This window comes from Zosterops lateralis (assembly GCF_965231275.1).
Source record: "Zosterops lateralis genome assembly, chromosome: 22".
NCBI classification, from domain to species: Eukaryota; Metazoa; Chordata; class Aves; order Passeriformes; family Zosteropidae; genus Zosterops; species Zosterops lateralis.
In genome coordinates, this window is record NC_139782.1 from 7,691,444 (window position 1) to 7,706,362 (window position 14,919).

Genomic DNA, 14,919 nt, shown 5'->3' on the forward strand with positions numbered 1-14,919 from the left:
TTGGCTTTTTTGAGACAACTTGGAGCAGATGTAAAAGCTAAAATGAGAGCAGGGTGTGCTTTAGTTCTCTTTGGACATCTTCACTGTGATTGTGAAGTTTTTCCACTGATCCAGGGAGAAAGGTTCTGCTCTTTCAGCCGTTTGTCATAGTGAGCTTATTTATTGCAGACAGGTTACTTAAGAATTACTCCAAAAAGTAATTTTTACTGGAATTTCGTTGTAGGCACTATGTGAACTTTGTGAAATCAAGTTTGGGAAAACACACCCCATGTGCAGTTTGGTGAGTGTCTCCAGTTTGAGTTTTTCAAGTTAAAAGAACCATGTCACTTATTTTGGTGGTGTACAGTCCCTGTTGATCAATGTTCTCCAGAACTCTAAGCAAGAGCTACTGGAGCCTCTCCTGCAAAACAATAATTTAAATGAAGCTGTCAGAGGGAGTCCTTCACCCTGAGAATTTATTAAACCCCGGACAAACATGAGTTGCTTGTGTTGCTGGAGCACTGAGGAGATATTTCCATGTTGCCATGGCTGGTGTTGGGGGGTGTGTGGCAGACTCTGGAAGGTGACAAGGCAGGATGGCTGACACGGCAGCTTTGAAGAACTTGCTGTTTCTCCTATTTTTAGGTTGTCTCTTTGCCCTTGTGGTTGCCTAAATCTTTAAGCACAGGCGCAGGAAGGGAACTGCAAAGACTTTCCTACCTTGGAGCCTTCTTCAGTCTGTCTGTCTTTGCTGAGGATGATGTAAGTGGCACAGAAGGATGTTGGCAATAGCATGGTGGGGTTCTTTTGTTTTGAGGGGGATTTTTTGCTTCCTCAGAACATTTTGATACATTTGCCAATATTCATCTTACTTTCAGAACAAAGTAGTTGAAAAGTACTTCTCAGGGCCTGCCATTACTCTTGAGAACACCCGGGTTGTCAGCCAGTCTTTGCAGCATTACCTGGAACTAGCAAGGGTGAGTATTCTCATTCCTTTAAAAAAGAGCATAATATGTGGTGGGCTTTTTGGTCTTGACATAGATGAAGAATATAGTATTAAAAAATTAGCTTCTGTCTTAAACCACAAATCTTTCAGGATATGGCTGAAATGAATTGGGGGAAAAATATTGGAGTGCTACAAATATTTCTCTAAGGCTGTAAGCCAGTTCAGGAAATATCAGATCAGTTAGTCATGAGTTACAGGTCATGTTAAAGGATAGTAAATACATACTGTGTTAGTAGTGTGTTGCACTACTCTTGTATTTGCATCTTTGATTTAACTAATGTCATAACTAATATATGCATGTGAAGGTGGTGATAAGACCATAACAGAAGTTTTACTGAGTTTTGTGGATTCTGTAGAACATAGCAACACAGACAAAGAGAAAGCAGGCCCGTGGTGCTGAGAGGGGTTTGTTTGCAATTGCAGCAAGAGCTGTTCAAGATCCTGCACAGCATCCTGCTGAACGGGGACACGCGGGAGGCGGCGCTGGGCTACATGGCAGCTGTGGTCAATGCCAACATGAAGAAGGCCCAAATGCAGGTAAATAAAGGGAAATGCTCTTCCTGTGATTCACCCAGCCACAAATAGCACCACATGGCTCATGCAGTGGTGGTCTGGAATGGAGGACAAAAGAATTTTGTGCCTGCTGCTACCACAGGCAAGAAGCCCTGTCTTTGTTTTAGTACCTTTTCCATTTCTGAATTTAATCTGTTTTACCTATTTGAACAGTTTATTTCCTCTCTTAGAACTGAGATGTCACTTCATTAACAGGGCTTCTGTATTACATGTTCAAAGCTTTGTACTTGCCCTGCCCCATTTCTGAGGGCATCATTCCATTGCCTGTGTTTAACACTCTGCCTGCCCAGCTAGTGAAGTGCTGGGCTCTCTGTGGTGTGTGTAAAAGGAGCAGTGCAGATCTGGAGTGGCCTGGCTGCAGTGAAACCACAGGGATGGGATTTTGGCCCCCTGTACTTCTCAGTTCCTGTCCTCAGCCCTTTGCTTTCTCACCCCACAGACAGATGATCGTTTGGTGTCTACAGATGGCTTCATGCTCAACTTCCTCTGGGTACTGCAGCAGCTGAGTACGAAGATCAAGCTGGAAACGGTTGATCCCATGTACATATTCCATCCCAGGTGTCGAATCGAGCTCCCCACAGATGAGACAAGAGTGAAAGCAACAATGGAGGAGGTTGCAGCCTGGATTGCTGAGCTTTGTTAGTACTCTTACTGAGATATGTTAAGCATTACTGTGCCTTCTGATATGGAGGGACATGGAAGTACTTGATTCCAGCAAAGAATTCCCTTTTCCTAAATCCCTTTTCTCGATGCTGTCTGCTTTTCCTTGTTTTAGAGAAAGTTGAATTTGAGATCTCACCCTAGATAAGGCAGTTCATTTTTAATTAATTGACCTCTGCTGTTTTTTGTTCCTCAGACAGGGATCAGTCTCTGTTTTCTGAGCCGAAGTTCCCCACGGAATGTTTCTTCCTCACCCTGCACGCCCACCACCTGTCCATCCTGCCCAGCTGCCGCCGCTACATCCGCCGCCTGCGCGCCATCAGGGAGCTCAACAGGTCTGCAGCCTCCCTGGGGGCTCCTGGGGCCCCTCACCAGGCCAGGAGATGGGAAATGAAATAAAATAGCAGTGAGAGTTTGGGGAAAACACACACTCAGCCTTCAGGCACTCTGCTGCTTTTGGCCCTTGGGGATTTTTGGGTGCGTGGAGGGATCCAGGAATTCAAATATACTGAGATGGAGGCTGTTGGTTACATGAGGCAGCTCAAGTTGGTGAGACCATTCTGTTTAAAAGATAACTCTCCTTAGAACATCCTAGGATTCATGGCACCACTTGGCAGTGTTCATCATCACTAACCTGTGGTGTGGCTGGCGGGGTGTGGGCACCAGTGCTCAGAGCTGGTGAGTGTGTGAGTCTGTGTGTCATTTCTGTGTCTGATAATCAGGGCACTGTGCAGGTGACTTGAGATTTCAGAAATAAGACACTGGGAGTTGTGCCTGAGCTGTTTTGAACATCCCAGAAGATATTTACCTTTTTCCCCTCAGAATTTGTCATACTCTTGGGACAAGGGAAAGAAGCTTTCAGCAGTGAACTCCTAATACTGCTCTCTACATGTAATTCAGCATATGGTTTGCTGTTTTAAAAATGATAAATACATTATGGCGTTAACACGAAGATACTCCTGTTTTCAATTTCTCTTGGCATAAACTCAAATAGACTTTTACAGTTGCTAAACCTTGAAGAATACTCTGTTAAAATTAGAACAGATTTTTGTATCATCAGTATTTTCCATTGTTTATAATTGCACCCACTGCATTTTGGTAAGTGTTCCTTGGCAGTAATGCCATGAGTTCATTACAGGATTTTTGGACTGCATTTGAAATGATTTCATTTTTAAAGCATATGCAGGCCAAGAACCTGGGAAGCAGCAGAGAGCAGAGCAGGAAGAGTCAGTACATGTTAAAGGAAAAACTATTTTCCTATAAACAGCCCGTGGATTACTTGTAAAAAAGCCATATGTTGGCTTGAAAAAGGAATTGCTGCTTTTTCCTTATTTAGAATTGTTTCACAGGAGTTGCTGATGCAGCAGGCCCCATCCAGTGCTGCAGAGTCAAGAGCTCTTGGCTTTACTGGCAGCAATAGGAGCTCAGGCTTCAGCATTTTCCATGAATTGCTTAGTTGCTTGCAACATTGGAAACGTCTTTAGATCTTGTTAGTAAAGAAATTACACTGGATATTTGTCTGCTGCAGGCAGAGATTGATGTGGAAGAGAATTTGTGTTTAGAGAAGGGATGAAAAGGGATTCATGCAGTTCAGTGTATGAGTTTGGTTCTAATCAGCTGCATTTCCTGAAAAGGATTAAGATATGTCAATCTGCAGATTTTTTTTTAATGCAAATGGTGTTTGTGTGTAATGTGCATTTAAGTTCTCTTTTCTGTGGGGCAGCAGAGGAAGATGGGTGAGGAAGGGGAGGAATATCAACCCCTTTGCCCTTCTGGTCCTTCCACCGACAGAGAGACCTTGGACTGTTCATGTCCTGAGCTCTACAAACCTGAGTTTCCTTGGGAGTGGAGCATGAGAAGTGTAGAACAAAACTCAAAGAAATCATTTGCAATAGAAAGGGGAAGATACACAGGATATAGACCTGCAACTTTCTTGTTTCTAACAAGACTTTCTGGCCACCTATTTCTTCCTTAGCTGATTTTGTCTCCCAGTTTCCTTTTTGATACCAGAAGATGAATGAACCCTCTGTCTCATTAACTGAACCATCCTCTCCTTGTGTTAAGGTTTAATTTTCATGGCATCCTTTTAACCTTCCTTTAGAGTGACCATAGACATCAGTGTGGAAAAAGGCAAAATTTTTTTTAAGTACAATGGAGAAAATTAGTTTGTCAAGCAGGATAGAGCCTTGTGTTTGATCCCTTTGGTGTGTCTGACAGTCAGGGGTGTTGGAGCCCTCTGAGTGTGTGGTGCCTCTGAGTTCTGCCTGTGCAGATGTTCAGTTTGCATTTACAAAAGCAACTTATTTCTCTTTTTATGATGATGGGTAATTTCTTTGAAAGTGATCAGCATTTTCCCCACTTGGTTTTTAGCAGATAAGTCAGTGAAATGCCTTGTGCTGGCAGCACATTTCCCCTCTGCCATGATAACCAGTTCCTGCATCTGGTTTTCAGGACTGTTGAAGATCTGAAGAACAACGAAAGTCAGTGGAAGGATTCTCCCCTGGCCACCAGGCATCGAGAGATGCTCAAACGGTGCAAGACACAGCTCAAGGTTTGTAAGTGATTCAGTTCTCAGCTAAACACTTCTGTGGCCTTTGTGTCCTGATGTTTAAGTTGCAGCTTCTCTCTGATGCTGCTTGAAAATGGTGGGTTTGAACCTCTGAGCCCTGGGATCTCACACAGAATTCCTGCAAAGATGAGTAAGCTGGGCTGCTGTTTTTTGAAAGCCTGTTCTGCTTAGATCTTCCGTATAAAAATTTTCAGTAGCACCAAAATGGCTTTAATCCCACATTTTTCCACGTTTTTTTTCCACTTTCATACATTTGTTACTTCTTTCATTGTTCCCATAAAGTTTGTGAAAGGCACATCTGTTCCTGCAACTCTAAATTGTATTTTACTTGCTAAGTTGGGGTTTATGTGCCCTATTTTCTTGAGATAAGGGTTTATTGTAAGAAGAGACCACTGTATAATTGTCATGATTCACAGATATATTGATTATCTTGAAGAGGCTTCGCATTTTTGCTGTCTTTCCCTGGATTACTTTTGTGTGCATGTTCTGCAGAAACTGGTGAGGTGCAAGGCCTGTGCAGATGCTGGTCTGCTGGATGAGAACTTCCTCAGGAGGTGCCTGAATTTCTATGGCATGGTGATTCAGCTGATGCTTCGCATCCTCGACCCTGCCTATCCCAAGTGAGTGTCAGCTTTATTTGTGGGAGCTGGAGCAAAGATATTTCAGATCATGTTCAATTGCTCACTGAATTTAGCAGTTCTAGAATTATTTTTACTTACAGTGTCTGCATTGCTGTGTGGTTGGTGCCACACATCTTTCCATGGGATGTGTCTGTTATTCAGTTTCATGTTCAGTTGGGTTTGGGGGCTCCCTCAGGTGTGTTTGGTACCCTTGAAGTTCTGACATGGGGCTCTAAAAAGTCAATTTTAGATTTTTAGAAAGGGTTCCCATGGAAGAATTCCGTAAGTGAGCACATGACACTTTGTGGTTTACTCTCCTGTTTGTTGTCTCTTCTGTTTTACAGCATAAAATTGCCTTTAACTCCTGAGGTTCCGAAAGTATTTGCATCATTGCCGGAGTTTTACGTAGAAGATGTTGCTGAATTTTTATTTTTTATTGTACAGTAAGTGAAATTATATTTAAAGGAATCCTTTACTACCACTTGTCCCTTTAGCAGGTGGCACCTGCATAAACTGAGGGTGCAAAAGTCATTTTCTATCTGCAGTTAATGCTCTGGTTGTTAACAGCAGCCATAAGGTCATGGCAGGGCAGCCTTGCTGCAGCTGTAATGCAGAGATGGCTCCACAGCCCCTTCTAACCTGGATTTTTCTTGGAAGAAAATAGTTTTTGAAAGTTGAAAAGTGAAAGTTTTTTGGTTCTCACCCCAGGAATTTTCTTCATGGTTTGCAGTAAGACCTTTTGATCTTTTGGCATGTTAAATCATCGCAAGAATAATGTGTTTTAAAAGCCATATCTTAGAACATTAGGGTTGGGGTTTTTAATTTAGCTTTCCTGTTTGCAGATACGCTCCTCAGGTGCTGTATGAGCCCTGCACTCAGGACATAGTGATGTTCCTTGTTGTGATGCTGTGCAACCAGAACTACATCCGAAATCCTTACTTAGTAGCCAAGCTGGTGGAAGTGATGTTCATGACAAATCCAGCTGTCCAGCCCCGGACACAGAAGTTCTTTGAAATGATTGAGAATCACCCTCTCTCCACTAAATTGTTAGTCCCCTCCTTGATGAAGTTTTACACAGGTAAGTGCTTTGTCTGCAGCTCACTGAGTGCACAACAGTGTTCTAAGGACAAAGGCTCTGTTAGCTCTTGTAACTATTAAAAAAACCCCAAACAAACCAAAACAAAAAAACCTCAACAACCCCAAAAAACCCTCAATAGATCTTGAGTCTTGTGAAGATGAGGCTTTATAGCTCAGGAATTGGGGGAAATAGCATTAGATGGAACCTTGAGAATTCCAGTCCTTTCACAAACTGTTGTGCACTGACAACTCCAGCAGTGTGAATCAATGTGACAATTGCCTTTGTGGTCTTTAGATCCCAAAATTAAAGCTGCTTCTTTGCTTTGCTTCTAAAGGAATATTGGGATTTTAAAACTCCTTGTAGTTGTAGTTTTGCCAGTCCTGTAGATTTTGATGTTTTAGAAGAGATTTTGCACCCATAACAAAACCAGATATTTTTGTAGGGTATCCAGAGTTTTCTTAGTGAGATTTTAGACTGTGGGATGAAGAGCAGAGTTGAATACCACAGCATAATTTGCTTTCTGGGGGTTTTTCTTCCAAAATGAGGTTGGGTCTAGATTAGAAAATGTACAGTGCTGCTTCTTCTAATGGGAATTAAAATGGAGATTTCTGAACAGGAACTGAATTTAATTTTTTAAAGTTTCTCTGGGTGCTTGAAGCTCATCACATTGGAGGCAGCAGGGAGAGGTGTGTTGCCAGTGAATCCTGGTGGGAAATCCTGGGATCTGTTTTCTTTTGCAGATGTGGAACACACCGGAGCCACGAGCGAGTTCTATGACAAGTTTACAATCCGTTACCACATCAGCACCATTTTCAAAAGCCTCTGGCAGAATATAGCTCACCATGGTACATTTATGGAAGAGTTCAAGTGAGTAAGGGGCTGTCCCAGGCAGGTCACTGCCACTGGGACTGGGTGATGCTGCTTTCCCATTGTATCTTCCATGGCAGCCCCTCCCAGCAGAGCTGGAGTGTTCCTGGACTGGGCTCAGGACACACAGCCAGCCTGGCTGGGGGAATGGGGTCGTTGGTGGAAATGTGCAGGGCAGGAGTTGCTGCTGGGGCTGCAACACCCACCTGCTCTGCCATGATACCTGTGTTTGATGTTTTCAGCTCTGGGAAGCAGTTTGTTCGCTACATCAACATGCTGATAAATGACACAACTTTCTTGCTGGATGAGAGTCTGGAGTCCCTAAAACGTATCCATGAAGTGCAAGAGGAGATGAAGAATAAAGAGCAATGGGACCTGCTGCCCAGGGTGAACAGAGCTGTTTTTCAAAGTGCCCTTTACTTATTTTTAATTCTTCAATACAAGACCATTTAAAAAAAACCCTTTTTTATAAGGGGCAGCACCAAAGAGCTGCTTATGAGGAGCAGTTCTTGATGCCTTTTTTGCTGCCAGTATGGCCATGGTCACTCTGGATGAAATTCTGCAAAAAACCATCATTCTGCCCAGTGATGTTGTGGCTGGCAAAAAGAGTGGTGTGAAGTAGGAATAGTATAAAGATTCAAATTACTGTGCACCTAATTCTAAGTGGAGAAACCGAGACTTTAACCTTCCTGAAGGAGGTTTGGGAAGATGCTCGCCAGTTGAATTGACTTCAAGGAATAGAAGCTTTTATTCTGTTAATGCTTTGGTCCGTGGTAGATTTGATGCAGACAATTATAGTCCTGTACCTCAGAGCTTGGCCTGATTAAGCAGTAATTGTGTGTGTTGACCCACCAATGTCAGGTATTTCTATTTTAAGGTTATTGATTTAAAAAAAAGAAAAAGTACAAAAGGAAAAGCTATAAAGATCTTGTTTGTTAAACATATTCTGGTTTGCTCTTCTGAAGCCTCTCTTCCTGTCTCTGCCTACCAGCAAGGTAAAGCCATTATTGTAGTTACAAAATGAGCTGGTACATCATCTACAGATTGTTTCACTGGGGAGTGTTTATTATTTATGATGGTGCATAAATTAGAGAGAATTAGAGAGAACTTCATTTGACTCTCAGATCCCAAGCTGGTTTTGAAATATTGGCATTTGGATGGAAAGGAAGCATAACCCAGTTCTGCAGCTGTGAGGAGCAGTTAGAGGATGTAAACAAACTCAATAACCACGGGGGCTTGTTATGCTGTTTGCATTCATTCTTCAGTGTTGCAGAATTCTGTAAAATCGATGCAGACATTAGTAGCAGGCAATACAAGCGAGCAGCTGTACCTTAGTTTAAAAGCTATCCCACATCTGTATTTGAATTACTGTCTGTCTTTTGTCTCGCTGCCCTTAGCACTGTGGCTGTGGGGTTTTGTGGTGAATGTGGGGAATCCGTGGCCTGTGAGCCCTGTGTGTGTTTTGCAGGACCAGCAGCAGGCCCGGCAGTCGCAGCTGGCTCAGGACGAGCGCGTGTCCCGCTCATATCTTGCCCTGGCAACAGAAACTGTTGATATGTTCCATATCCTCACCAAGCAGGTCCAAAAGCCTTTTCTCAGACCTGTAAGTCCTGCTCACATTTAAGCTGCTTCTCTAACATCTCTGGATTATAACCTGGAAATTCTCCTCCCCTTTCTCCAACTCATTAGAATCTAATTGCTGTTGATGTTATTTGATGTTGAGAGCATTACCTGAGTCACTGGGATGGTTTGATCCTTCCAGACAGAAACTGTTTGCATGACATTTTTTAATGGCAAACATGCATAAAGAACAGGCACTTCCTGCAAGGCTACCAAATGAAAGTTAATTAGTTAATAATTCCTGATCTTGCTGTGTGCAACTCTAGTGATAATCTTCTTTATCACTGCCTTCACACTGTGGTCTGTGTTTTACTTTGCTTTTGCAGGAGCTTGGACCACGGCTGGCTGCCATGTTGAACTTTAACTTACAGCAGCTGTGTGGCCCCAAGTGCCGTGACCTGAAAGTTGAAAACCCAGAGAAATACGGGTTTGAACCAAAGAAGCTGTTGGACCAACTGACTGACATTTATCTGCAGCTGGATTGTGCTCGCTTTGCTAAAGCTATTGCTGATGATCAGGTGAGCTCCAGAAGGATGAAGGAGAAGGGAAAAGCTCTGTGGACAAACAGGACTTTGAAGAACATTCTAGAAGCATTTCATCTCACTTGTGCTGCCAGCCAGTTTGTTTGACATCCCTGCAGTTTGTTTTCTTTCAGATCATCTGTTCATGTTCTGTCTGCTCTTTGTAGATGGGTGTTCCCAGTGCTTTGCAAACCTGTGAACATACACAAATATCCACAGCACTTGACAGGCACAGGAAATTTCCTGAGCATGGTGCCTACATGCCTTTATTGCCTACAGCCTCATTGTGGATTAGCAGAAATACTTTGTCCCTTTGCAGGTTGGAGAACTGAGGCAGTTTTGCCTCCCTCCCCTTTCCTCATCGAAACAGGCAGAGCTGGGACCAAGAGCCTCCTTCAACAAATCAAAGTTCATTCTCTAGAATAGCAGTTTCCAAATTGCATTCCCTCTGAAACCACTTTATTAAATGGCTCTGTAATAAACTGACAAAGCACAGCTTGTATGAGACAATTAAGGACACCTTTGAACTCCTCATGGTAATACTGGGAGCAAGATAAGCTATTGCCCAGCTCTGTGTTCCTGTAATGTTGTCAAACTACTGAGTCACATCTGTCCATGCCCTTGTCTTTAATACAAACTTTGTAAAGTATAGAGGGGAAGAAATGGTCACAGCAGCTACTTGAGATTCTAGTGGAAGCTGGTTTACAGCACATGAGGCTGTTTGCATGTTTAGGGGTAGCTCAGGATCGTTTTTCTATAGTTATTTAAGTCGTGATAACTGCAGATAATAGCAGTAACACATCTGAAACAGACCTTATGTGTTTGCATGTGTATAATGAATATTTTTATGCTATTCAGGGTATATGAAAGTGAGAATGTCATTCATCATTCATCCATCCCAGCCACAGCAAGTGCATAGACTGACGTAGGGATTCAAAAGAAAGAAGCCTGAGGGTGTGAGAACTGGAAAAAAGCTTAATTAACAAAGTGGCCTTTCATCAAAAAGGAGTGGGGGGAGTGACCAGTCTCTTGGAAACTGTCAGTGACAGGAAAGAAACCAAGGAAATGTGTGGTTGGTTAATGGCTGCTGGTATTGGGAGAAAAAACCAACAAAACAAACAAAAAGTTGCTTGATCATGGTGGGATCTCTCTAAAGCATTTTGAGAGATGTCCCATTTGCAAATCCCAGCAGGCAGGAGAGGGAATGTGCAAATGTTTATAGAGGCCTGGGCACGTTGCCATGGCTGTGTGTCCTGCCTGCTCAATGGCACTGCTGGCTGCAGTGCACAGCAAAGACCTGGGGCTGTGTCGAGCACTTTAACAATCCCAAGGGAAATGGAAATCTGTGAGACTCTGTGTGTTTTGTTTTGTCATATAATTCAACCTTGCGCAGTAAAGTAAATAACACTTTTTATGAAAAGGTTTATGTCAAAACATGACATTGTGAACTTGAAAGCAAATGGGGTGTCTGTAGAACACAGAGAGCTATAAAAGTCCTTCCCTAAGTTTCTTTTTCACATGAAAGTAACGCTTGCTTCAGTTGCATTTGGTCTCTCTGGATATTCCTACTGCACTGGGTGGCAAATTTCCAGCATTCACTCTCTCTGAGCTGTCTTACTATTTTTGCAACATTGTGGGGTGGGTTTTTTGTTAGTTCTTGTTTGGATTAGGAGAAAGAATCACTCATTTCACAGTACTGCTTTGCATATTATCAGAGAAGTTAAAAAAATCATTTTATGCTGTATTTTCAGCCAAGACTTATGAGAACAAGAATACAGACAGGAGAATGGCAGGACAGATGTCTTGTCTAAGAACAGTTCTAATAATTACAGGCAGCCTCCCTGAGTGTCTTCCTCATTTTCTTTAGGTGATGTTGCCTTTTTTTTTTTGGCCCTTAACAGTTCTACAGTGGTGATGACAGGTTAAAAAATCCTAAGTCTACCCCAATGTTGACGTTTTGGTGCTAGATGAATGCTACCTACACACTATTTGCTTTGATGTAAGGTTGAGGTTTCATTGATCCTTCCTCCTGCCTTTTAAAAATGCATTAAATCTCTTTACTATTTTTATGGCACGTAAGGTTACTACGACTCAGCAAAGTTGTCCTTTTATGCTTTGCCTGTAGAGGTCCTACAGTAAAGAGCTCTTTGAAGAGGTTATCTCCAAGATGAGGAAGGCTGGAATCAAGTCTACCATAGCAATAGAGAAATTCAAACTGCTGGCAGAGAAAGTGGAGGAGATTGTTGCCAAGAACGCCCGTGCAGAGATTGATTACAGCGACGCTCCAGATGAATTCAGAGGCAAGTGGAGTCTTCTAAACCCTGGATTTCATTTGTCACATGGATTCCATATGTTAATAGAGACTTCATATTGTTTATGAAGCCTTGCATCTCCTCTAGTTCAGTGATGTAGTTCAGTAAATACAGAGCTGAGAGTTCCTTTAGTTTTCCCTGGGATTGTACCGCCCAGTCCTGCATGCCTTGGCTACATGTAGGTGAAAACAATGAGCCCTGAAAACTGAAAACAGGGTGACAGTAGGGAATGCTGAGTCCCAGGGCAGAAAGGGGAAAGTGCTATAAAGATTTATGTCCATTTCACCGTTTTCTGTAACTTCAGCAGTGTGCTGGGGACCCTGAACATTGGCTCTGCACTGTGGGTTTGTGGGCAGGTAAAATCTGCCCGTTTCCTCCCCGTGCTGAGCAGAGCCCTGTGCCCTCAGATCCCCTGATGGACACGCTGATGACAGACCCCGTGAGGCTGCCCTCGGGAACCATCATGGACAGGTCCATCATCCTGAGGCACCTGCTCAACTCCTCCACCGACCCCTTCAACCGCCAGACGCTGACAGAGAATATGCTGGAACCAGGTACCTGGGCAGGGCCTGGGGTGGGCTGGGGCACACCTGTGGGCAGGTCTGGACTGTCACAAGGCCTCAGTGGAGGTAACAGTTCTTTCATTTCAGCTTGCACAGGAAAGTTCATTCTTTCTGCTTTCCTTTTTTCTTGGGGGGGGAAACCCTCACACCTTTGCTTTTGTTACTGGGCTGAAAAACATCATGGTATATAAATGAGGAATAGCATATGGTACATAAATGAGGAATAGCTATTGGTCACCAGGGTCTTTCTCATAGTACTGTTACCAAGTAATTTAATCATTCTTTTTTCTCTTTTTTTTTTTTTTACCTTCCTAGTGCCAGAACTTAAAGAGCAGATCCAAGCCTGGATGAGAGACAAGCAGAACGAGCATTAGAGTTCCCTGGGCAGAGCAGGGCGTGGGCTGCCCTGGCAGGAGTGGAGCACACACACCCTTGGAGCTGTTGTGGCATTGGCACGCCCACGGCACTCGCAGTAGTGACCAGGAGCATGTGGACAAGGAGGAAAAAGCAGCTTAATTCTTGTACATATATTTAAGTGATAACGATGGTCAATAACATGGAGGACAAGCTAGGAAGTTACTTATGTTACAAAACTGTCCTTCAATATGTCACATTTTGGAGTTTTTACAGCTGAATTATTTTAGCAAAGACGAATGGATCAGGGCAGCATCCCTTCAACCTTGTTTTTTACCGCCAGATATCCGTTAATTTGATTGTGGTTAGAACCTTGGACATTTTGCTGCTAAAGTAACTTTTTTCTCTTTTCCCTTACTTTCTTTCTGTTCCACCCATCAAACCTGCACTGCTGTCTTTTTCTTTTGTAATGCAAAAAAAAAAATACAAACCCTCTGAAAATCAAAATCATTCCCCTGCCCTTAAAAGAACATATTTTGTGCGATAACTGTGCCTGCAACAAAGTGTTCATCTTGGGATCGTATTTTTATATTACACATATTTGCCTATTTGGTTTTTAATTCGTGTTAGACACAAGGATAATTCCAAAAAATGCGAAGACTTCACTTACGGATTTTAATTTCCTTTCCTTGAGATGTCCCTTTCCTTTATGTTGATCAAGATGCTCTGGTACTTGTGAAAAGCCTTGAGATAGAAATACCTTAAAACAGCTGCCATGAATGAGATGCTTGGGAATTACCAGGATTTCAGTGACTTTAAAAACAAACAAACCACATTCTTTCAATGCTGCAGATCTATGCTAACTGACAGTTCTGAGCCATTGGAGCTTGTCCGCTGAGAGCAGATACTTTTATCCTTGGAGGCTGCAGTTTGGGGCAGGGGTCATTTTTTTATGTTGCTACCAATTTGTATCCATGGCTTGGCCTTACCAAAGCAGAAAGGGTGCAGGAAATGTAGAATTACGTTTTTAAAAAAAAAATAGAAAAAAAAATATTCACAAACATTTTTATATTACTGCCCCCTGCATATGATACTTGAATTTCCTTTTTAAAAAGGATTTGAAACCACAGTGTTTTAAAATTAAGTTGGAAAAAAAAAAAGGTTGTTTTTCTTTTATTTGTTTTTTTTTTTTTTTTTTTGCCATGTCTTCTGTTCAATTCCTGACTCTCTTGAACTACAATAAATGATACACACTCGCACAGAATGTTTCCTTGGTCTTGCTTGTAAGAATGTCACTGAAAATATAAAATTTACAAATGATTGTGTGTCTTTGTTCAGGTTTTCTGATAGTGGTTTAGGATCTGGAGATAACTTAGTAAATTACGTGGAAAATTTCTGTGCACACGGGTATCAGTAATACTTTAAAGTCAGGAATGTTCCCAAGCAGGTGGCACTGAGCACCAGTTCACAGCTCCTGACAGCTGGTGACAGCTCCAGGGGGATTTGGTGAGGTTGTGTAGAATCCAGCACTGACCTTTTAGGTCTGCAGATAACTCTAAATGATAAAATGTGAAGGTATTGTTTATTTGTTTATTGTTTATTTGAAGGCTGGTTTATTTGTTTGTTTGTGGGGTTTTTAGTGGTGTTTCCTCTCACAGCATGAATATCTATTTCTTTTCTCCAAGGATGGGAGAAGATTCCAAACCTTCTGCCTGCACTGACTGCTGCAAAAGAGCAGCTTGTTTGTCGACTGGTTTTATAGTTATAACCTTCACTGCCTCCACAAATTCAAATCCCTCTCTTCTTTCCTCTTGAGTAAATCACAGACCAAACCCTGCTCTGCTGTGACCTCAGGCTGCCAGTCAAGCACCCAGCCCAGCCCAGATCCTGAGCTGTTACAGCTTGTGCTGAGCTGGTTTCTTCCTCAGTGAAGAGCTATTTTCTTTCTATATAAAGAAAAACTCTTAGAGCATTCAACTGTCCCCTCATTATTGAGGGTTATTGCATAAAATCTCTAGGAACAGTCCACAGTTTATACTTTTTTGATGAAGGACAACTGTTCAGTAGTGAAAATGTGTTTGTACTGGAGGATGATTAAACTATGGCTTTACATTATGGGGTTTTTTTCTACAAGTCAGTGTCATATACTGCCTCGATTGACAGACTATAAAATGATTATAAAATGAAAAGTCTATAG

The 14,919-nt window shown here is 42.4% G+C and overlaps 1 protein-coding gene across 1 annotated transcript in view; it reads left to right on the forward strand.

The window, feature by feature from the left end:
* The window catches only part of UBE4B (ubiquitination factor E4B), a gene marked incomplete at its 5' end in the record, with an annotated part of 32,298 nt that extends 19,086 nt beyond the window's left edge, over nucleotides 1-13,212 (forward strand). Inside the window, 17 exons of the mRNA XM_083876995.1 lie at nucleotides 224-280; nucleotides 625-741; nucleotides 858-956; nucleotides 1,409-1,522; nucleotides 1,998-2,196; nucleotides 2,415-2,553; nucleotides 4,670-4,769; nucleotides 5,280-5,407; nucleotides 5,752-5,850; nucleotides 6,250-6,485; nucleotides 7,226-7,352; nucleotides 7,595-7,739; nucleotides 8,821-8,955; nucleotides 9,299-9,490; nucleotides 11,619-11,793; nucleotides 12,213-12,359; nucleotides 12,684-13,212. Of these exons, the coding sequence (XP_083733121.1) occupies nucleotides 224-280; nucleotides 625-741; nucleotides 858-956; nucleotides 1,409-1,522; nucleotides 1,998-2,196; nucleotides 2,415-2,553; nucleotides 4,670-4,769; nucleotides 5,280-5,407; nucleotides 5,752-5,850; nucleotides 6,250-6,485; nucleotides 7,226-7,352; nucleotides 7,595-7,739; nucleotides 8,821-8,955; nucleotides 9,299-9,490; nucleotides 11,619-11,793; nucleotides 12,213-12,359; nucleotides 12,684-12,742 (2,268 nt within the window). The 3' untranslated portion in view covers nucleotides 12,743-13,212. The remainder of the gene's footprint in view (nucleotides 1-223; nucleotides 281-624; nucleotides 742-857; nucleotides 957-1,408; nucleotides 1,523-1,997; nucleotides 2,197-2,414; nucleotides 2,554-4,669; nucleotides 4,770-5,279; nucleotides 5,408-5,751; nucleotides 5,851-6,249; nucleotides 6,486-7,225; nucleotides 7,353-7,594; nucleotides 7,740-8,820; nucleotides 8,956-9,298; nucleotides 9,491-11,618; nucleotides 11,794-12,212; nucleotides 12,360-12,683) is intronic.
* Nucleotides 13,213-14,919: the final 1,707 nt, after the last annotated feature.